Source organism: Denticeps clupeoides, chromosome 5 (assembly GCF_900700375.1).
Source record: "Denticeps clupeoides chromosome 5, fDenClu1.1, whole genome shotgun sequence".
Classification (NCBI taxonomy): Eukaryota; Metazoa; Chordata; class Actinopteri; order Clupeiformes; family Denticipitidae; genus Denticeps; species Denticeps clupeoides.
Genome location: NC_041711.1, coordinates 5,389,994 through 5,413,565, shown reverse-complemented (window position 1 = coordinate 5,413,565; position 23,572 = coordinate 5,389,994). Strand labels below are relative to the sequence as shown.

The 23,572-nt window shown below is 43.8% G+C and overlaps 1 protein-coding gene across 1 annotated transcript; it reads right to left on the bottom strand.

Annotated features, from left to right (window-relative positions):
• Window positions 1-890: 890 nt before the first annotated feature.
• Window positions 891-17,803, bottom strand: prkcg (protein kinase C, gamma). Its single transcript, XM_028980051.1, has 17 exons — window positions 17,410-17,803; window positions 16,576-16,815; window positions 15,637-15,668; window positions 15,125-15,207; window positions 13,788-13,899; window positions 12,964-13,092; window positions 12,467-12,623; window positions 12,141-12,342; window positions 11,834-12,019; window positions 9,200-9,373; window positions 7,183-7,274; window positions 6,114-6,176; window positions 5,861-5,999; window positions 5,185-5,265; window positions 4,877-4,984; window positions 4,015-4,155; window positions 891-3,094 (listed from the first exon to the last, which is right to left on the bottom strand). The coding sequence occupies exons 2-17, from the start codon at window positions 16,803-16,805 to the stop codon at window positions 2,933-2,935; spliced, it is 2,091 nt and encodes a 696-aa protein (XP_028835884.1). The 5' UTR covers window positions 16,806-16,815; window positions 17,410-17,803; the 3' UTR covers window positions 891-2,932.
• Between the last annotated feature and the right edge of the window lie 5,769 nt (window positions 17,804-23,572).

The window sequence follows — 23,572 nt, the reverse complement described above, 5'->3', positions numbered from 1 at the left end:
ACACAAAATGGATCTTTTCTCCTTGTGAGAACTTTGGGTTATTATTTAACAAGATAACAAACTAAATCCATTTTGTGGAATACCATTTGTATTTAAGATGTTTTTCCATTTGGACGGACTCAGAAACGTACTGGGCCAGTGGATGTCCGGCCAGAGCCCACACAGCCTCAGCTCGCGCTCCTTTCCCTGCCTCTTGCCCTCACTCCGATATCGCCATCACATGGCCTATTTTTAGATGCACGGTGGAGAAATCCTATATTTTTAGAAGCGATATCAATAGCACATTTGGCACGCCGTCACCTCAGGGAGGGAGAGGGAGCGATGGTGAGGGGTTAGGAAGTCTTTCATCTGCCTGTAAAATGTCAATTGACAGGCTCGCACGTCCCATTTTCCTTACGCTTTTAATTCTACATTTGTGGTCATTGCAACATTACAACATTTATGATCAGTCATAGCTGTATGATTTAAATCTAAACCTGAAAGGAATCCCTCTGAGCCCCAACCAGTGGTTCGAAGTCCAAGTCCAGAGAATGAAAGGAATCCGAAATGCCGGGGAACTCATGAACTTGACATGAAAGAGTCTCCGACTTTCCTACAAAGAGGTTGCATTAGATCTGAGTGTCTGGATATCTTGTTTTATTCAAATGATCCAGATGGAACCAAGTCGAGAAAGATGGAAATGGCGGTGGGACAATGGGAGAGCGAGAGAGAGAGAGACTGATAACATGGTTCTGCTGTATCAACAACATCACAGTAAATGGAGAGGTCAGCAACTTAGAACCGAGGGCGAGAATGAGACCGAGACAAATCTACAATACAAATCAAAAGATACGAAACTTTTGGTTTTATAGATGGCAAAGCCACTTTATTATATTTCTTAATGCACTGGAGGGAAGTGGCATGACATTATAGTGACAATAAACACATCTGTCTATCTATCTAATTACTCAAACATAAAAATAATAAATACAGCAAATATATTTATTTCCACCCTTGTCTGTATGTGTGGATTGACAACTGATGCAGATTTCATTACATTCATTTTATTGTCCATCTTCTAAAAGGCAAATCGGGATTTGCAAAACAAAAACTCACTACAACTTTATTATTATACGAATAACGCAGCGCAGATTTATTCACAGCACATGCTACACGGTTGCCTCACATTTACTAAGGCCATGTTCTCAGGTCAGCTGTTCTAATTCAGGGGTCGAAGGGGAAAATGTACGAGTATGGTATGGAAAGGAGGTAACTGTTGCTTTCACGTTTTCAATTGTGCACTAAAATTCCAAACTCATAATCGCAAATTTGCCAACTCTAGTTCTGCCCCGAAGATCCCAGATAAGATTGTAGGTCAGCGATCCCATCAGTTTGGTCTCTTTCCTACTTTCATCTTTCTTCCTTCCAGCGAGGAACAAAGAGTTCCTGTAACTTTCACATCTTGTCTGTTCTCCCGTGGAGTGACAGCTTTAATTTAGTGTACTTGTGACATAGATAAGTTTCAAGGTCACAGCTCAATCATGAGCTCTTATGTCACTTTACTACATGAGGGAGGAAGACACTCAGTTCTCTCTGTGGGACCGATTGCGCAGCACAGCCCAGTTTTCATTTATAACCAGTAATGCATGTGCTGTTCGCGAGCAGATCACGTTGCTGTGGCAAGAACACTGGCTGAAACAGTCCAGGATGAATCTGACAACAATGGGGATGCTGAGGTGCTGTAGGACAGTAGTTTCATTCAATGTTGCATTCCCTCACACACACAGAGAGAGAGAGAGAGAGACTGTAGATTAGCAGAGTGGCGCTTGAGATCACTTCAAACCTCTGATATCACCTGTGGCCTTGCTGAGGAGCAGTCCGACCTTCTCAAAGATCACGCATTTCAGATCAGGTCAGGAACCTGGGATTTCTCTGACCGGGCTGGTTTTAATACGGAGGAGGTCGAGGACGGTGCAGGCCCACTGGTGTCTGCAGAATTATTTTATTTCAGTTGCTCAACGGTCAACAGATTCCAACAGATACTGTGAAATTCTGAGAGATAATTTGTCATATTTTTCACCATACCAACACATGCACTTAACATTTGACGAGGACCAGTTGCTTACAACACAGCAGAAATTTAAATATTTGTACCCAGTATTTTTTTTTATCCGTGGATTAGTATTAATACACTGAAATAAATGCTATCTGCTACAAACCATATACAATATGTCAAGCTGCAATGCTAGAATACCTAAATCTCCAAAATCTTCAAAAATCAAACACAAAGATCACATATTCTGGACTACTATGCCTGTTATGGTCTGTCCAAATTTAGGTGAGAGCAAATCTCAATTTTCATCTACGAAACCATGGCCGTATGTTCATGATTGAATTTATAATTAAAATAACTATATTATTAATTTACTGTTACAGAAATATAAATTGTATTTGTCAGAGCTTTTTGGTTATTTTAAAATGCATAATAAATTGCCTTATATATTTTAAATAGCTAAGTATAACAATACAGTCAGGCCACTGCTCTGCATGTTGGTTACTTTCAGTCAAAATGAACACATTAGGTAACACTTTAGTTTAAGGCTTGGTAATGAACTCTTTATACGCATATAAGAACATATACATTTGGTAATTATTTACTGATTACTAACTTCTACTAATTGTATGTAATTGATCCCAACTAAATGCGTGGTAATTGTTTTGCAAGCGGGTAACATGCAAGTCAGTCATTATTAACTAGTAATCTGTTACTCCCTTACTCTTGCCTACAAATAGCTAATTATCAAACCTTACAATTTAAAGTGTTACCAGAACTAGTTATTAGGTCACCTTCTATTAGGTCAGTTTTAAAGTCCTGATAGAATAATGACTTTTCTGAGTAAAAAAAATCTGTTGGCATTTCCTGTATTGAAAGTTAGTTGTTACTGTGCAGCTCTCATACTGCAGTAAGTGGAGTGGAAGGGAACTCGGGGTTGATGAAGGTGAAGCCCTGGAAGTCTTCCTGTTCTATTGCAGCTAGAACGTCTGGGTCGGATGGCGTGAGAGCAGAAGGGGCAGTGGTGAAGAACTTATCAAAGTTCTCTCCTTTCTTTCCACCCTGATAGAAGAAGAAGCAGAGAAGCAGAGAGCGAGAGATGGACAGATACAGAATGTGATTAAAATATGCATATAATATGCATATACCTTGTATTATTCATGAATTATATTTTTTTACAGTAACGAAGACATTAAACAGGTGAAGAATACAAGTTGTCCATGTTGCATCACGGTCATTTCATCACTCCATGCTGGTAGAGGAGCTACTCTCTTTTCTGCATGTGTTTGCAAAATAGAATTGTATTAACCATTACTTCCATATTAGTATGCTGTAAAAAAACTGCAATCATTTTTCTCAAACTGCCTTAAAAATTCTTCAACCTTTGACTTCAATTTTCTCGAACTGCCTTACAATTTCTTTAACCTTTCACTTGAATTTTAAAGAGATTTTCTTGGGAATAGTTTTGAAATAGCATTACATTGTCATGTTCCAAGAATGCTTATTCACTCTAGGCTGAGTTTGGCCTTTGGCTTGTAGGCAGAGGATCCCTGGCGAGATTATTGGCAGCAGGAATCAACTGCGTGCTTCACATGCAGAATATGAATTTCAGTATATTGGAATCATCAGAGAAAAATGTAATTATTGTACACACACACAAACAACAGATTGCACATGCATTTAGGGCTAGAGTCTCAGTGTGTTTTGTCAGTGTACTGATGGCTTGCTGATTTGCTTATGGGTTGAGCAGCTGAGCCCAAATCAGTTCAGGCGGTCCACCACAGCGGCATGATGGGAGAAATCTGGTCGTTATTTGCATATATGATTCAAATATATTAAACTGGGCTTCTGTTGAACATGCACTGTTCATGCTTATGAATGACATACAAATCACACTCACACACACACACAAACAGCAGAGGGAAAGGTAACATGGAGGATGACATGAAGACAGACGGCAGAACAGAGGGAGGTGCACTGACAGTTCTGGGCTTGAACGGTGGCTGGACCTCCAGCCTCTCCAGTCTGTCCCAGTCAATCCAGCGGAAGAAAGGATGCTCCCGAATTTCTCTCTCCGCGTCCTCCCCCCCGCCGAGACGCTTCCCGGGGTGCTTAGTCAGGAGCTTCAGGGAGAGAAGAAGTGTGAAAAAAAGAGGACTGTGTGTCTGAGGACAACAACGCCAGCCTGACTGCTGATGGTGATTCAATAAATGATGAAAAGGATCACAGTAACAGACAAAAAAGAGTTCAAACTGGGTGATTCTAGTTCACACAGAAGAGATGTAAGCTCTGTACAACATATAAAGCTGAAGTGGAGGGACCATTAAGACCACGCTGTTCATGCAACTTCAGGCTTAGCCCCGGGCTACTGCTACCTCCAGGCCAGCACTAGCTCAGGTCAAACAAAATCTGCATCCAGGGTCTGAAGTGTCCTCGGATTTGCTTCTGAAAGTGCAAATTACTTCAAGGCTGAATGGAGATCAATTAAATGCTTCCCTACATAACCCCTTCCTTAACCTTACCGTATTCTGTATTCTGTGAATGCGAGTGATTATAAGTTATAAGATCATATAAATAGTGGATAGACTTGTGGAAACCGCTGCTATGAAAAGGTACAGACATGAACAACCCTAGCCTTGGAGTGAAGGACACAGAAGAAGCTGTCTTACAATCCAGTTTACTTCTTGCACATTAAGTTCAGTTGGTACGAATACTTTATGCTCCTGAAATTGAGTTATCTTTGCGTTCAAACCAATACTGAGTCCCTGTGATTAAGCTGACATCCTGCTATCAGTTTTGAGCTTCCAGTGGACTGGGATTTTAAAATGGCTGGGAGGAGATTACCCCTTTGCAAATAGACACCGCTTCACGGGTAAGGTTCTTGGGATAGTTGACACTTTGCTCCATGATGGCCTGGAAGAGGTCCTCCTCATCAATTCCATCGAAAGGAGGCTGGAGATCAGAGAAAGAGAGGCAAAGATGAGTAGAGGGGGACGGAGCTCAACCATCAGCCAGCTGACCTTCAGAACCAACGTGAGACCTCACTGTTAAAAATTCTGCAACCACCACCATGACTGTGAGTCCTGCTCTGGAGAAGTATCACAATGAACACATGCTATCGTATAGTGCGGGTCCAAGGTTGCTATAGTTACCTGACCAGCAAGCATCTCATACAGCAGCACTCCATATGACCACCAATCCACAGCCTTACCATAGGGCTGATATGCCACAATCTGAGGAAGAGGGAGGAAGAAGATACAGGGGTCAGAGGTCTGGTGGGAGTGTGTGTGTGCGTGTGTGTTGTGGTTACAGTGCGCGTTCTGTAGGAGAAACTGGGGGATAGATGGCAAATGATGAGGCTGGGGAACGATTCATTTCCCCGCCTCCAGGGAATTATATTGTACCTCTCGCAAAATGACGAGGACAGCAAAAAAATCAATGGATATTTTACATAATGCAATCGATGGTACTGAGCTTAACCGCTGGCATGATGACATGATGCTGACGCACGCGGCGCTCGTGCTTGCGAACTCCGAAACAAACATGTGCACATAAACACAACACTCTCACTTCGTCCATACTTTCCAGACGGCATTACGAAGTAGCGCACACGATGAACCGTCCCACTCGATACACGCGCACGCAAAACGCACATTACGCCGAGTGCTGACCGATTCCATTACGAGAGCCGAATTATTCAAACACACCGGCAAGGTCAGAGAGGAGAAGGTGAACTCCACAGACACAATGAAGAGGGGAGCGGGAGGAAGGGAGACAATGTGGACAGGAAGCATGGAGGGGCCGAGCGATGGAGGGACGGAGGGGAACCTCGGGGGCGATGTAGTCAGGCGTCCCGCAGAAGGTGCGTGTGGTGTCCCCCTCCATCATCCCCTCTCTGCACATCCCAAAGTCAGCTATTTTTATGTGTCCTTCACTGTCCAGCAACACATTATCCAGCTTCAGGTCTCTGAGGGAAGGAAAGCGGGGCGGTGGGACAGAGGGGGAGAGATTAATGAGAAAGTCATGTATTTGAGTCCATGTGCTGGTGTGTGTGTGGGTGGGGGGGGTTCTGAAATTTTACCTGTAGATGATTCCTTGGTTATGCAAGAAGAACAGGCCAATGGCTACCTCAGCAGCATAAAACCTGAAGAATGAAAGAAACAGAAAAAGAAGTGATGATGATTTGAATGAGTTCCTCCGTGCATCTATCTGTCAGTCTGTCTGTCTATTGCGGGGCCTGAAAAAAAGAGTGTATCGTGTCACTTTCATGATACACACCATTTTATCTGAGTAAGAGTCTCTAGTTTGTCTGTCAGAATCTAGCTGTATGTTTGGGACGTTAGAAAGATTACAGGGCCGAGAGGACGTTTTTTGGCTGTAAAAAAGGAACCAGGGGAAGCAAGAGAAGAAAGCAGGTGATGGGAGTTCATGCTAAGCCCAGCATGCGAGACTGATTAATGAGAGGGACATTAAATAATAAAAAATGAGGACGTTATAGATACAGGAACACCACATTTTAAACTCTATTAAACGCTTTCCAAGCGTCAGAAGTAATTACCTAATAGGGTGTAATACAGAAAACTGGCGAGCAGTCCTTTATAGTTATAGAAATATAGCATGTTTCTGTAAATCCTGATGATTGGATTGATGTTCACTCTCCATGCACTGATTCTATCATTGCATCCAGAAAACCGGGACACGTCACAATCTATATTCAGGGCTAGTAGATTTCTGAGAAATCGTTATCAGATCATGAATACTGTCTGCACATGAATATTCATAAACTTGCATATCATAGGCCCCATTACTTGTATATCATTAGTCCTCAGGTCCAATTCACTTTCACTCTAGTAATAGAATTTGCTCTTGTTGTCAAAAGTGTAAGTGCAATGAAGCACATGTTTTCGCTTGATTTAGCAGGAGAGAAAAGGGATTTTCCTGCAGGCAAAAACTTACAAGGTACGACAGGGGGTACAGGAAGAAGGAGAATGGAGGTCGATAGATGGATAGAAAGATCATGTCATGTACCTTTTTTATAAATCATGAGGAAAGTTTTTAGAGAGGTTCATTTAAGAGGAATGTCAGTGAAAAGAAAACGAGAAGTGGAGCAAAAAATTAGACAGAGTTTAAACAAGTGGTGCTGTACTCACGCAGCATGTGGCTCCTTGAATTTGCCAACAATCTGAATATGGAACATCAGGTCACCGCCATTTACATATTCCATCACATAATACAAACGATCCTGTCCCAACACAAAGAGCCCATCATTCATAATCCAGCAGCAGTTCTCTACAGAATCATGTCACAAGTAATCAAAGATGACTTGAAGTCCTCGGCAGTGAAGCGCTCTGACTAAGCAGCATGTTCTTAAGCAATTAAAAAGCAACAATGGACACATCAACACAGTTCATAACATTACATAGTTAGTAATTGTTTAACTAATTACATAATTCATTTAGATTATTCAGAGTTTAGGTAAACCTAACATTTGTCTTTTTCAGCACCCAATCTCCTGTGGCTTTACTTACAGGCTGGGACATATAATTACAATGCTAGGCAAAAAGCCTTTATTTCTTTAAAACTGATGAATAAATATGTAAATATGTGACATTATGTATTGTATCATGTGAAAACGTGTAAAACAAGCTTTTGCGTCAAATATGATATTGTATGATATTGTATCAAAATCTGCATTTATAACTCCATTTTTCCTGTTCTTCAGAGATTCACTGCAGCACAGCACATGGTGACACAATGAAATGTGTACTCTGCTTTTAACCCATCCAATGAGGGAGCAGTGGGCAGCCATGTCAGGCGCTCGGGGAGCAGTGTGTGGGGATGGTGCTTTGCTCCGTGGCGCCTCAGGGGTACCTTGGCAGCTCGGGATTCGAACCGGCAACCTTCTGATTACGGGGCCACTTCCTTAACCGCTAGACCTCCACTGTGAACCAGCGAAATTCAATTCCAGGTCTGCACAATGCCTGGACCAATCTAATGACGGATCCTAAAAATCCTTTATCTTTTTGTGACCTTCTGTTATATATCATCCCGCATTTACCCTCATGTGTGTCTGTTTAATTATTGTGGGCAGGATCTTAACCCCTCAGTGCTGGACACAGCTCTTTTTTCAGTTATTACCTTGTAATTACAACAAATAAATAACAGCAAGGCCTGTCAGGAACCATCAATGGGCATTTTTTCCAACAAGGGGATAAGATTCACAGACAGTTTAAGTGCTCAATGTGGATGTTTTATAGGCACAAATTAGAACATTGTTGTAATTATACCAGAAAAACAAATGCAGAGACTCACCAACACACACACACACACACACACACATTACGTAATCCCCTCAGTCAAAATTAAAAAGCAATCTGTTCTTGTTAAGTAACCCCTCCCCCTCAGGAGGAGTAATGACCTTGTAAAGAGCACAAAGCTAATTAATTTATTTATTAATGTTAGTGTAAATCTAGGTCAATCTGCGTACAATATAATTAAAATAAAACGCATTCTAAATGCCTGCAATGTTTCATTAACGTGACCCGACCGCTGCAGCTCCTTCACCCCACCTGATTATTAAAGCAGGGAGGTCAGATTAAAATCCACCAGCCATGATCTGACACCTCTCCAGGCCAGTAAAAAGCAACAGATAAGCTGTGGAGGGACACTTCAGTGCATATTTTTTGTACAATATTTGATAATTCAATCATCATCAAGCTCTGCATGGGCAGTCCAATTCCTATCTTCCATCCACTTTGTCATCTGTCTCTACAAGGCCCTCTATGTCACTCAAGCAGGTGCAGGACACCTTCAGTAGTGAACTTCCTTTTAGCCATCTATAAAATTTTCATTGCATAGAAATGTATGAATTCTGAGTGAAGGGTGGTAGGTAACACACTAGCCTATGAACCAGAAGACCCAGGTTCAAATCCAGCTTACTCGCCTATGAACCAGAAGACCCAGGTTCATATCCTGCCTACTACCATTGTGTCCTGAGCAAGATACTTAACCCTGAGTGTCTCCAAGGAGGACTGTCCCAGTAACTACTGATTGTAAGTCTCTCTGGATAAGGGTGTCTGGTAAATGCTCTTAATGAAAATGTAACATCTACTGCCATGTTATCATTGATAGCTGGAACACTACTGGACAGTAGATGCGGACACCCACCTCTGTCTGGAAGGCACAGTAGAGGGAGGTGAGGAAGTGCGGCCGTCCGTTCAGCGCCAGCACCCTCCTCTCCACCATGGCGCTCTCGGTGTCCTCGTCCTGAAAGAGCACGTCCTTCTTCAGCACCTTCACCGCAAACAGACGCTCACTACCGCGCTCTTCTGCCAGCAGTACCTGTGCGGTGGAGAATGAAAAGTTCGGTGGGATCCACAGACTCTTCACAGGTTCCTTCACTCTTCCTGATGTTTTCAGATGGTTTTAGTCTATGCTAATGTATTGCAAAAGTTTGGACACGATTGCTTTACTTGGTAAACCAGATCACAGGGAAGTAAGAAAACAGAAGAAGCTACGAGACCAAGACAGAGAGAAACAATGCCGTGGATGCATTGGGGTTGACGAGCAGACATAAATAAAAAGATCAATTTTTTCACTGGTAAGCCTGAGTAAAAAATACATAAGACACAGAGGGTGTAGAGGATAGATCACGCATTCGTCCTGCATTCAAACCTTGTGCACTACGAATTCATTTTTCTATTTTCTATTCATTGATTTCCACAAGGAGAACGAGAACAAAAACCTACACCTGCTGCTTCATTTTGGCAGATAAAAGTTTTTAATTAACCACTTTATTCTTTTAATGCATGTATGCGGGAAGAAGTCGGGGTTGGGGGGATCCTGGCTTGTCTTGGACACAGGCCTCGGGAGGGCTTCAGGGTAAAAAGGTTGCAAACCACTGTCCTACACTTTGACATCCTCTAACGTTTCCTTTTTCCACGTGTTAGATAACCAGCCCAAAGGTCTCCCTGTCCAGACAGTTCTTGCTCATTCTCAGACGCATGCAGCTGGTTGTCTTTACATCTTAATAAAGGTCTAGGGCCATAACAATGTATACCACGTATTGTTAAGTTGCCAGTACCTTTATACAAGACAAAATCCAGCCCTACCCCTAAACCTAACGTCAGCGATCAGCAATCGGTACCACGGACAGCTCCTACTGCAGCTTTTCACAACTACATTTTATTCATACAGTAAATATTGAAAACATAAACATGAAATATTCATCTGCATCGGAAAAGGACCCCATATACCGGAGGGTCCAAAGAGTGTGAATACACAAACAATAAGCCATGTAGAGTATACCAGCAGCTCATGCAAAAACATCAATTACAGTCGGCAGTGAAGCTTCTGTCTCTGCACAGAGCCGTGTGAAACGGGTGTTTGATCCTGTAGTTTCAGGCTCAGACAGCCGTCAGTCGGTCAATAACATGAATGATTCCTTTTGAACAGGCATTGACGCTGCTGAGAAAGTACCACATGCTCATGTTCTTCCCCTAAAGCTGTCAGAATGGGGATCAAGACCTTGAACACCAAATCGATAGACTGGGGGAAAAAAGATTGTTGGGGGGAAAAGAAAGTCAGAATCCCCCAAAGAACAACAGGCTATGGCCTCATTCCACATCAATAAAAAGTGTGATGGAGCTGTCAAATATTCCTTAAACTTTTTTGTTTTGATTTTCATGTAACTGCAGTACTGCAATGTGTATCACATTTCATTTTTAAAAACTAAAGCAGGTTTTATGTCAAAACAACAGTCTATATACAGTACAGGCCAAAAGTTTGGACACACCTTCTCATTCAATGTGTTTTATTATGACCATTTACGTTGTTAGATTCTCACTGAAGGCATCAAAACTATGAATGAACACATGTGGAGTTACGTACTTAAAAAAAAAATAACTGAAAACATGTTTTATATTCTAGTTTCTTCAAAATAGTCACCCTTTGCTCTGATTACTGCTTTGCACACTCTTGGCATTCTCTCGATGAGCTTCAAGACGTCGTCACCTGAAATGCTTCTCCAACAGTCTTGAAGGAGTTCCCAGAGGTGTTTAGCACTTGTTGGCCCCTTTGCCTTCACTCTGCGGTCCAGCTCACCCCAAACCATCTCGATTGGGTTCAGGTCCGGTGACTGTGGAGGTCAGGTATCCACTTTTTGTTAAGTACATAACTCCACATGTGTTCATTCATAGTTTTGATCAGTGAGAATCTACCAATGTAAATGGTCATGAAAAAAAAGAAAACACATTGATTGAGAAGGTGTATATATATGAGAAGAGATATATATATATATATATATATATATATATATATATATATATATATATTGTTTTTATTAATGTTTTTTTTAGTAGAGTACCCAGAAATAATACTTATTTAGAAAATATTACAATAAAGTCTTTTGAATCACTTTGTGTCTCTTCCACAAAGAGTACAGGACATAATGAACACTATCTCTACAGAACATGATTGTTGAAGATTTATTAATAACGTGTACATAAAGGTGTATTTAAGGTAAAGATTAGTGTCAAACAGTAACTGTGTTGCACAGTGGTAGCACAGAAAAAAAGCACTTTATTTTACCCGACTTTCATTGCCAGATTTGTTTTACTTTAATTTAAACACATAAGAATCAGAATCCAAACACATGAGGGTCTTAATGAGGGTGATGCACAGTTGTACAACAAACTAAAAAAGTTAGATTTTATTTTGATATGTTATCATAAATGTCATGTTCTGTGGTATTGTTCTGCACTGTTTGCTGTTATGTGTTCCATTCATCTGACTGCTCTGTACCTTCCCAAAGCTGCCCTTCCCTAGCACCATGAGGAAGGTGAAGTCCTGCATTCCGACGTGACCCTTCACAGGGGAGACCACAGGGGGGCAGGGGGACATGGCAGGGGGGCTGGCAACAGGCAGGGGAGTTGGAACAGGCGATTGGACAGGAGAAAGAGTGGGAGAGTCACCAGCCGGCTCTGGATCCTACAGGGAGGAGGGGAAACACATGGGCCTGGTGGGATACTCTTGCCACCAAGTGGTGCAACAAAAATATTTAACCCTAAACAGAGATCAGAAAAGTTGCAAGACTCTTCAGATTGTTCACCTGCGAGTCGAAATCTGGTACTGGGATGTTGTAGTATTCCCCCTCGTCCTGGTTGAGCAGCTTGAACCAGCCGCTGACGGAACGGCGAAAGATCTCACTCACGCCGAACGACAGCGCCCCCATGAAGTCGTTCCGCGACGTGCGATCCCAGTCCCACACCTCTATAGACAAGCGCCGATCCCACTGCCGACCTCGCACAGAGCTGAGAGAAGGATGCCAGAGAGGGATTAATCGCTCATGTCATCAACATCACAAATATCACCAAACCAGGTGGAATACCCCTACTAATACCCCTACCCCTACTAAATACCTAATACTAAACTCACAAGGTGAAGTTCTCGTTCCACACTGGATTGAGGGTGGAGCGGATGGTCTTTGTTTTCTGTTTGCTTTGGCTCTTGGGGTCGGGGATCAGTTTGAGCTTCACATAAGGATCAGACAGGCCATTAGGGTCCATGGGGATCAGGTTGCGGGCCTCATGCACTGAAACACATAGAGCCAGCATCAATCTACAGTGTGTGTGTGTGTGTGTATTTGTGCTACATAACCAGTAGCTGAAGTCTGTCTTAGTGAACTGCTAATTAACTACTGAGGTTCTTTACGAACAGTGTCCTACTTCCCCTGTTAGAAATGCACACAGCAGTAATTACCTAAACTGAATGGAACTGATTTAGGCAGCAATGGCCTCTGACCTTAAATCATCCATCCCACTCTAAAGGCAGAGTGTAGATGAGCTAATTACCCACTAATTGCGGATTTCAAATGCAGAAAAAACGGCTTGGTGGAATTCAGCCCTCAAGCCATGCTGAGGGGATCTTCTCACCTGTGACAAAGAGATCCTCACTCTCCCCCCGCACGGTAAGTTGGATGCGGCCCCTCTTCTCGGTGTGGTCGTGGCCACAGAGGCTGGGGACACTATTCTGACAGCGCTTGTGAACGTTCATGTCACAGCCTCAACACAGACAAAACACACATTCACATTGTTACTAAAAATAAATAAACAAACAAACAAACAAACAAACAAATAAATAAATATATATATGTGTGTGTGTGTGTGTGTGTGTGTGTGTGTGTGTGTGTGTGTGTGTGTGTGTGTGTGTGTGTGTAACAAACAAACAAATAAATAAATCAAATGTCCGGTTTTGCTGGAACTTTTATAAAAAAAGTCTTTAAAATTGCAATACAAAGAGTAAATTGTTTCCAGCATGAGCCCGTCCATGACTAGCATTTATATTTATATTAATGCAATTTATCAGACGCCCTTATCCAGAGCACCTTACAGTAAGTAGTGACAGGGACAGTCCCCTTGGAGACAGCGTGTCTTGCTCAGGGATACAATGGCAGTAAGTGGGGTTTGAACTTGTGACTTTGCGGACTTCTGGCTCATAGTCAAGCGTCTCTCATCATTTGAGTGGAAGTGGCAGGTTCAAATGACACTGAGCAAAGTTTCGTCCCCACACACTGCTGCCCGGGCGCCTTTCATGGCTGCTCACCGCTCACCAAGGGTGGTGGGTAAAATGCGGGGGACACATCGGAGCATGTTAATATGTGACCTGCTCAAGCTAACAAGGAACACTTCACTTTCCGACACTTTCCTTGTAGTTCAAAAAAATCCACAATTCCACCACACGGCTTACTGCTACTCACTGGTGCATCTCATGCCCTGGTGTATGAGTCCATACAGCAGAGAGCCGCAGTGGTCGCAGAAGGTGGGGCTGGCGTACGTCTGCAGCTTGAACTTGTGCTTGCTCTTCAGGTCCTGGGCGACCGGAACGAGACAAGAGTGACAAATGACATGTTGCAAAATGCACATTTCTCGGGTAAATCCGCGAGGGGGACGGGATCGTCTGAGGGGAAGGACATTTTGCAGATCGGAGAGGGTGCAGAGGGGGGATTAGTACTGATTTAAATGAGGCGTCCAGCTAATGCTGAGTGTCTGTGTCTGTAATTGAGGGATTTTGGTGTGTGTCTGAGGTTTTAAACTAAATACAGCAACAGTGGACTGTCAGCACAGACACCTGCGTTCACACACACCCGTTGGCTCTGTCTTCAGGGTGGCTGGGTGGAAAGGGGGTCTTCGCTCTCGAGTGATTTTGTTCATTGAAAGCCCAATTACAGAGTCATTTAGAGAGGCCTAAACGGGAAACGTATAAATGGAGTTTCACTCAGCTGTGAACGCTGAATGGACTCTATCACTCCTCTTCAGCTTGTCATTTTCTGATACGCCTTCCTTCAACGTCAGTCATTCTTCCTCCTCTCCATATCTGCCTGCTCTCCATGCCCACCCTCCTCTTTCTTTCTCTTTCTCTGCTCTTTCTCGCTCGCCTTTTTCACTCCGTGCCAATCTCCCCCTCTGTCCCCATTCCACTTGGAGACAAACTTCTCCTTTATATCCCTTTATCTCCCCCTGTCACTTTTCTCTTGCTTTTCTTCACTTCCCTCTTGGTTTTGGTCTGTCGCTGACACGTGAGCACAAACACACACTCATTCACACACTCTAATTTTCTCCTTGACCTGCTTTCTGATTTTCTTTAGCGTAAGAACACAAGTATCCTTAAAATCCCACAGAGAGGAGGAGACAGAGCAAGTGAGAGCGGTGCCAGAAAGAGGGAGAGGTGGAGAGGGTGTCTGTCCTGTTCTCCCTCTCGAGCTGTCTCTCTCATGTTCCATCTCTCACTGTGGTACCCCCTGACTCTCACTGTCTCGCTCCTTCAGTGTCACTGTAACAGTGTGGCACCAGGATATCACCGCAGCAAGGTGACATCTCCGGCAGAGGAAGGGAGGGGGGGGGAAGCCGGGGAGACGGGGGAGCCAGCAGGGATTGTGATAAAGGAAGATTGAGAGAGGGAACAGGTACAAGGTGGCTGCTCGGAATCTGGTACCAAGTTAGATGGTCTGGTTACTAAAGCACCTTTATTGTGACAGGGGAGAAGAGATGTGAGTGTGTATTTTGGGAGAGGGCCATGGAGGAATGACACACTTACCTCTGCTTTGGGTCCAGTGATGGCTCCTGGGCAGGTGAACGTGACAAATTCATGGCATCGTTTATGGACAACAAAACTGCACACTAAAGGGGAATGATGAGAGGAATGAAACTGAAATTAAACACGAAATTCAGAACTGAAATAAAGCAGATTAGTTAGAACCCAGGGTGGCCAATCTTATCCTGAAATGTCCTGAGAGTGAGTGTGTGTGTGTGTGTGTGTGTGTGTGTGTGTGTGTGTGTGTGTGTGTGTGTGTATGCGGACATGATATCATTCTAACTCTCTAATTAGATGGTAATTAGAGGCCTGATTGCTGAAGAGCCCTCACACCTGGGCCTGAGCATGTGACCCAAAAGTTTGCCCAAAATCTGCCTGCACACCGGCCCTTTTCAGGTAACATTGGAGACCCTTGCTTGAAATGCACACCAAAACCAATGGGAAAAAAATCATGGAAAAAACACTGGTGCTCTATTTGTTCATCGTTTAATTGCTTTAATTCATGAAGTACTTGCCTTGACATTGAAATCCCTGCTTTCCAATGCCCCTGAAAAAAAACCCCACATAGATCTATTAACACAACTCGCACATGAAATAACTGTCCACCAGAGGGCACTGTGTAAAGAAGTAAAGCCAAATAACAACTGCAGAAACAGCGACTCCCAGTGGACACTAACAGCATATCCACCATTTCAAACGCGGCCTTGCGTGTGTGTATATATAACCTCACTGACCAATCTGCTGAATAGACCCTGATCTTGAGAACGTATGGATAAGTTTGGATCATAAAAATAAAAAACAAAGCAGAAAAGTGAGGCGGAAAAAATTGGAAAATAAGCCACAAATACAAAAAAAACCTATGGATCTCAAGTTGCTTTAACAAGGTGAACTTGTCTCCTCCTTTATGATGATCCTTTCCAAAAGAAAATGTCCTCAGAAGTAACCGGGAGCTTTTGGCAAGAACACACGGAAACATTTGGTGTGCCATATGTGCTTTGTACATCAGAAGCAAGGTCAGGAGCAGAGTAGAGAACAAAAAGAGATGATCATGGATCTTTATGAAAAAGACAGAACGGAGCAATTTAGTCTTCCATATGTATGTCAGTGAAAAATAAAAGAGGAGATGAGCTGCAACAACTTTATAAAGACGTGAAGGGCCAAACTCATTACAGCAAGCAATGTCCTTTCCAGCAATGTGTGAAATGTGTAATGTTATATAATTCACTTCATAATGAAACTGCATGGACAGGGATCAACTCAAGAATGAATCACCAAATGATGATCCAATCCCATATAAGTGTAGAAAAACTGCGATATATTTATAATGGTTTCTTTGATGTTTCCAATGAAAGGTGCAGATGCATGTAAGGGGGTAAAGTTAAGATCTAAAGTGGATCCCCTACAGACGAAGGATTTGAGGATGTGAAGATTAAGTGTACGATGTGGTGTGTTACCATATAAAGTCAGTACAGTGACTGCAGAAGGTGGGCTGCTTGAAGAAGCGAGCGGTGAACTGGTGGTCCTTCACCTCGATAATCCTCTTGTGTTTCAGCGCACCTTTCCTCTGGAAGACAGGAACTCTGGGTGGAGGAGAGAGTGGGGATGGGAGGGGGGACGCAGATGGTGAAGGTGTGGACAGGGCCAGGGGAGAGAGAGATGGGGAAGGGGACACTGGGGTGGACATGTTGCCTCTACTGGAGGGGGAATGATGCAAGAAAAGATAGAAAGACAGACAGAGAGAGTCGAGTTAATGCACACAGCACAAGCTGCTCCTCCTGAGAGCCTCCAAAGCACACAGCGATTAGTGCAACTCCTGCCCTACTTCACACACCCTCCACACATCTCCCATCACCATGTCAACCAGCCCCCACCCACAGCACTCAGATCCTCAATTCCTGCAACCGACACCGTATTTATTCAGTCTCACTATGATGCGATGGACTTTATTCCCGTCCACCCTTACCACCCTGACATCACATCGACCCTCATCTGACGATCAGGGCACCACCTCTACTGCCGCCATTACCCAACCCACGGCCTAGTAGACTTAATCCTGGAGTGGTTCAAGCTAATAGAGACGCCCACGAGAAAACAAAAGAACTGGGGACGAGCAACATGACGGCCAAGAAATGAGGTCACAATCACAAGAAGGAGAAGGAAAACAAAGAATGTAGGGCACCTGCGTAAAATGACATACGTTAATAATACATACAGGTAGAAAAAAGTTGACTAAAGACAAAACTGGTGCGAGCGAGAGAGAGAGAGAAAAAGAAAGAGCGAGACAGTACCTGTATTTATGGTTGTTTTGCTGACAGACTTGATCAAAGACTGGGTCTCTCCTCTTCCTCTCTCCCCCTCTCTCCACCTCTCACTTTGAAAGTCAGCCTGCTATCTCTCTGCACCTGTCTTTCTTTCAGGGGGAAAAATTGAAAAACCCAACAAAAAAAAAAGAATGAAAAGTCAAGGCAAACTGTGGCAAAAGAGGAAGGCCTCCCGCACCAAAAAAAACGGAATAAAAACTGTCAACCAGTGGGGGGGGAGAAGAGGAAGGACAACGGAAGTGAAGAACAAGACTGGAGCTTTCCAAGAACGAACGAAGACGGAGGAGGAGACGAGCGCTATATATTCCTTTGCCCAATGGAGAACGAAGTGGGGGAGAGACCGAGAGGCGATATTCTCTTTCCAAGATTGATTCTGTTTTTACCAAGAGAAAGGGGGGATGAGTTAAAGAGAGAGAGAGAGAGAGAGAGAGAGAGAGGGGAGGGTGGTCGGTGAGGGAGGGGACGGAAAGAAATAGGCAGCGATTCATTTGAAAATCTGGGTTACCTCTCTCTGGAGGATGAGTGAGTGAGGGAGGGAGAGGCCGAGGTAGGGGGACGTAGACACAGATAACCGCTAACCGTCGATACGGACGCCGTCGAGCGCCCCTGTCGCCCGTGGCGACCAGGTCGCCCCCACCGACTGCTTAGTTGTGTTGTACCATCAGGATAAGACCTGAACACATGTAGTTTAGCGGCGGTGGAGCAGAAGGGAGACGGAAGGCTGGCAGCGGGACGAGGCCACCACGCCGTCCCCCGCAAGTAGCACAAGCGCAGCGGCCGCAGGAGATCCGAACCGGGTGGTGAGGCGGCGGTGGCTACATCACCCTCAATCCAGGTCAGTGTGTGTGAGACACAGACACCAGCGAGACTCCGGCCGCCCAGAATATACCAGAAAGAGGAGCGGGGGGGCGGGGGGGCGGGGGGCTCCAGCTAGCTTCATGTTTATTGGTGGCAGGCGAGGACATGGCAGGACATAACACCGAGACCGACGCTTCACAGCGAGAGGGAGGCAGGGAGACAGGGAGAGGAAGGGTGAAGGCAGGGTGCAGGGTCTAATTAATGGAAATGTAGGTTATTAGTCTCCTGATGAAGATGCTGTGAGAAAATTAATTAACAATTATAATTAGCAAGATTGTTAGAGAGCAAAATGGTGTCACTGCATGTGTGTGTGTGTCTGTGTGTGTGCGTGTGTGGGGGTGACACGAGTCATGCTCTGTAGAGGTCAGTGTGTTTAGATTTACTATTTATCTTTTGCATTATGGGGCCTCTGACATCACTTCCTCCATGAACCAACCTCGGCTCTCTGAGTATTTATGCTGCACAGTTAAAATGCAAAGAAATGAACATCTATCATCCCACGATCTAATGGATATGAGATACTCTTCAGTAGCTGGACTGAGTCCCAAAGCTGGGACCCACACAGTAGCCCATAAAACGGTTTGGAATTGAGAAATAAATAAGGTCAGCCGTGCACATGTGGGGGTGCGGCAGCGCATTAAAGAATTTCTGAATTAAATTACTCAGCTTGCCTGCGCCGAGCCGCCTTTCCACCGCCACCCCTCCCAAAATATCTCATTCTCGATGCTTACTCAGAGGCTAATTTTGGGGGTTGGGAGGGTGCAGTTAGAACCCCCCTGAGCTGCAATCAGTACAGACTGGACTTGATGAAGAAGAGGTTGGGGTGGCAGAGGATGGAGGGAAAATGATTTTCTTCACAGGAGGAAAAAGGAAAACACGAGATGGAATTCATTTGCGGCGCACGAGTCACATGTGCATTTCAGTATACTTTAACCAAAAATGACACGAAAGTGTGATTTCGTTGATCAGAAAAGTCTATTAAAAGTAATAAATAATTTTACCCTGCGCTGAGCGCTTCACTGTTCTCTCTCAGCATGCTTTCCAGTGGATGATCACAGGCTGTAAAAATGAGCTACGGTGAGTCTGAGCTGAAACACATTACACACATAAACCACAGGGGAAGATGCGTCCGGCACCTGAAAAAGAAAGCATTTATGGATTGCTTAAAAAACAAGTCAGTGTTGCTGGTGTGGTCACATGACGCTTGTCAGAATTAGAGGCCTTTGACAAATAATGCTTAATGTCATCCGACTCTTCACCTGATCGATGCTGCTGCACTTGGCATCCTTCAGTGCCCTTTCAGACACAACAATGGATTGTGCTCCCTAACACCAGCAAATAATGACTTTTTAAAACTTGTACTGTAACTTGCTGTGCTGTTTTAGACGTGTAAAGTTGGACCCTGCAGCCTTATTTCTGGTTTGCTCATTATTAACATGGTGGGTAACACAGATATGCAAGGCTTACTCTGTAACTACAGGTGTTTACATATTAATTAAAAAAAAATACCATTTATGTTTTCATATTTATATACTATTTATGCCTACTGCTCCTTTGAATAGCTAAAATGTATGAAATTCAAGCCACCATGAACAATTACTGTATAAAGTTCCGTTGCAGTCTGTTGGCATTATAACGAAATTGTAACATTTTTTCGCTATTTCATAATTTCCAACATTGTAAAGTAGTAACCTTGTACATGTGTTTTGTTATCAACGTGTAAAAGCAAACAAAAATTCAACATACTATTAAACTATAATGAGACATGCTATAAATAATGCTCAAAAGTGGCAGTAAAATTGGCATTATTTGCAAGACAATGAAATATCAACTACAATGTCCTGATTGTAACAGGGCAGAACTTCTGAGATGAAGGGCTGATCCTCTGACTTCGGAGGATTGCTCAGCTCTGCTCTGCGGAGCTCCTGCTGCTGACTGACGTTGCAGAAAGTCCATTTCCGAAAGCGCGAGTATGTGAATGGAGTTCCGACCCAATCAGTCAAACCTAATGGGTCAGTGAAGACGTGTGGTGGAGCTCATGAAACAAAATGGCCTTGACACAACAAAGGCTCTCACAACACTGGCCTGCTCTTTGCTCCTACCCCCTTCATCATAATTAAAAGACCGCCTCATCTCTGCATGCGCTGAGCAGTCGCCTGAACATGGCCCCGTGTTCCGAGCATCAGGATGATGCAGTATCTCCTGCACATGGGAAACTCAGAAGCGACGCGCTGGAAAGTGAATGGAATTTCTAAATCCCTTCTGGCTATAATTGAGCTTGAGACGGGAACGTGTGCAACACCGTGACTGCACATCCCTTCACTCAGGGCTCAGGAATCCACGTGAAGGTCAGTCTCACAACCCAAGTTTGCTGGAGTGGAAAAAACACAGCGTCTCTGGAGACAGAATGCTTTTCTTTGCGAAGTGGAGGAGGTTCAGCATGAACTTTTGTAATCGTCTATTACATCAACTTATTACCGCCTCTAATGAGAACATCTTCATGTGTCTGTGTGTGTTTTTCCCTGAGTGAAATTGAAGCCGAAAATCATAAAACAGCAGAAATAAAAAGGGGGAAGGACAAAATTGCAAGGCGCGTGTTTCCCTGCATGTGAAATGGGAACATTCGCCATTGTCTTTTCAGAACCAATTAGGCCCACGCCCGCTGCAAATATCAATCTCTGCTAATAGGTTTTCATTTCGGTTTAATCAGAAGTGTCTTGGCGCGTTTGAGCAAATATCATGGAATGATGTGTGGAAATAAAAAAGAAGGAGCGAGAAAAGGGGGGGGGGGGGGGGGGGGGGGGGGGGGGGGGGCTGTTAGAGGTATGTCAGACAACATGAATTCAGCTCTGAGGCAGATAACCAGCGCACTGACACAGATGCCTCTGAACCTGCAAATGAAACAGAACGTATATATATATAAATATATATATGTGTGTGTGTGTGTATATATATATATATATATATAACACAAGCTCATTCATAACTACTTTATGGTGTTAAGTGGTTTTCTTTTCCCATAAAGGGTTTCTGGCTTAACGAGGGGAAAAAATGCTCACGGATGGAAAGTGTACATCAATAATAATATAGGGAGCACATTTTAGCATTGGGAGGCAGGTTGCTAATTTACCACTCCACCTCGATGTAGTATACGCCACAGAAAAGAAAGACGAGAGGATTCGCCATGTCAATGAAAAGATGATTCGGGCCTGTTTTTTCTTCTTCCCCGTCGAGAGATCAAGTCAGCGTGCTGGCGGCGCCCACGGCGCCCGGTGCAGATGATGAAAGGGGGTAACAGGGAGGGAGAGACCTAAAACACACACCCGCGCACAGGGGAGACGAGTTCCTAACGCAGTGGAAGGGCTGAGCAGCGGATCAATCTGAGCCCAGCATCCCCGCGACCCACCGCACTGCGTCCCGTGGCCTTCCACAGACCACAACATCAATAGCAAACGGCTCAGCGGTGATCAATGCCGCAGAGCGAGACAGATCAAGTGTATCCCAGGCTATCGCTCCCCAGGCTGTACTAAACCCGCGTGCGTGTTAACCGATGGCTCGTGGTGCGGCCACACAGGCCTTCCACTACCTGAACCTCTGAGGAGCGAGACCAGTGTTGCCAGATCATCAAGGTATCGTACCAGCATCTTAAAATTATGGTGTATTGAGTATTGCACGCACGAAATTTCCATTCTGACGTTGCCCAGAAAATCTGCTTCAATAACACATAGTTTATTAGAAGCTATATTATAGTGTGTAATGCAACTTTTAACTAGAGAACCTTTGTAAAACCCACCTCTGGGCACAACAGGGCCTCTACCTGTGTCGAGTGCAGGATGAATCTGAACAGCCCAGAATATCATTTACACCTTGCAACAGTGACAGGAAGCTTACTGTTAGTGCTAGCTACAGACCACCAAGTAAAACTAGGGTCTTTCGCCCATTCGTTTCTGTACGTCTGATAAGTATGTTGCGTATGCCTACTTTTTGTGTCTTCCGTAACTGCAATTCCACGCCATGCAAATCCGTGCTTAAACCACTCATTATTTTATATTTTACGTGTCACCACGAGTTACATTGCACATTGATTGGCTGTAAAGGTATTGCAGTGCATAAACAACCCAAACTACGTCTGCGCAGCAAGATGAAAACAGAAATCTGTACCTGGTCATGGTAATGAAATAACTAATCGATCCTAATAATACGAGAATTATCATACATCTGGCAACACTGAGCAAGCCTCTCTAAAAAAAAAAGGCAATAGAGGCAGGTTTGTGGTTTGCTGCGGTATGTGGGAAGAGTTTAGTTCACCGGTTTGCATAAGTTCAGTTTAGTCTTCAGAGATCAAAGCACATATAACCCATTCAGAGAGAGGCAGAGAAAGAGGATTATTTCAGTGGTGAAGCACACACACACATACACACACACACACAAATTCATAAAAACACACAGGCATCAGTCTGTTCTTAATTAAAGAGAATAATTTTTATGAAGCAATTCTCAGGAAGTGCAGCACTTGCCCCTCCAACCCCGCCCCCATACGATGATGTCATAACCAACAGAAATGTAACTGGGGGATGGAACAGTCTGGACTGTACAGTACAAAGGCCTTGCACATACGCAGATATTAACAAAACACACTCGCGTCCATCTGGCCATCAGTACAGAGACATACTGTAGTACAGTATCATGCACAACAGTGCATTTGTGGGAAAAAAAAAGTGATTTACAAAAAAAGAAAAAAAAGAATTCAATTCAGAAAAAGTATGGGCGCTGTTTGGCCATTTCATGTCAAATCAGAGCAATTAAAACAGTCATTGCTGCTAAATGAACATGTGCTATAACAAATCATGAGCCCTGTGATTAATGCATGTCCAGGTAGGGTGATCTACTAATGATCTGGCAGAAGTCAACATCTGGATCTCCTGGTTCCTTAAAAATTATTTCAAGGTGAAAGTAAAAATCACCTCGGGGGACCCTGTTTGAACACTGGAGTCCTGATGCTGTGGGCTGCCCGCTCAGAGGCAGATCCAAAATAAATGGCATCATAAGCAATGCAGGACATGTGGATAGCACTTGTTAATTAGAGCAACATTTGACATCACAGATGTTAGGTCCATTTAACAGAATTGTCTCATTAAAAAGTAATAAAGGAACAAACAATACAGTAATAATACAGTAACAATGTGTAATGTACTCCCAATTTTCTAGAGCATCTGTGATAACACCACGTCAGAATCCTGCTTGAACTGCGCCTCAGAGACAGAGGACCACT

Bases quoted from the DNA above. Each gene is read 5' to 3' on its own strand.
- prkcg (XM_028980051.1), bottom strand. From the start codon at position 16,805: ATGTCCACCCCAGTGTCCCCTTCCCCATCTCTCTCTCCCCTGGCCCTG. The intron at 4,985-5,184 runs GTAACTATAGCA...TCTGATCTCCAG, and splicing joins ATGAGATGCTTGCTGGTCAG to CCTCCTTTCGATGGAATTGA. The intron at 3,095-4,014 runs GTCAGTGCACCT...TTCTTCTATCAG, and splicing joins CACCGTTCAAGCCCAGAACT to GGTGGAAAGAAAGGAGAGAA.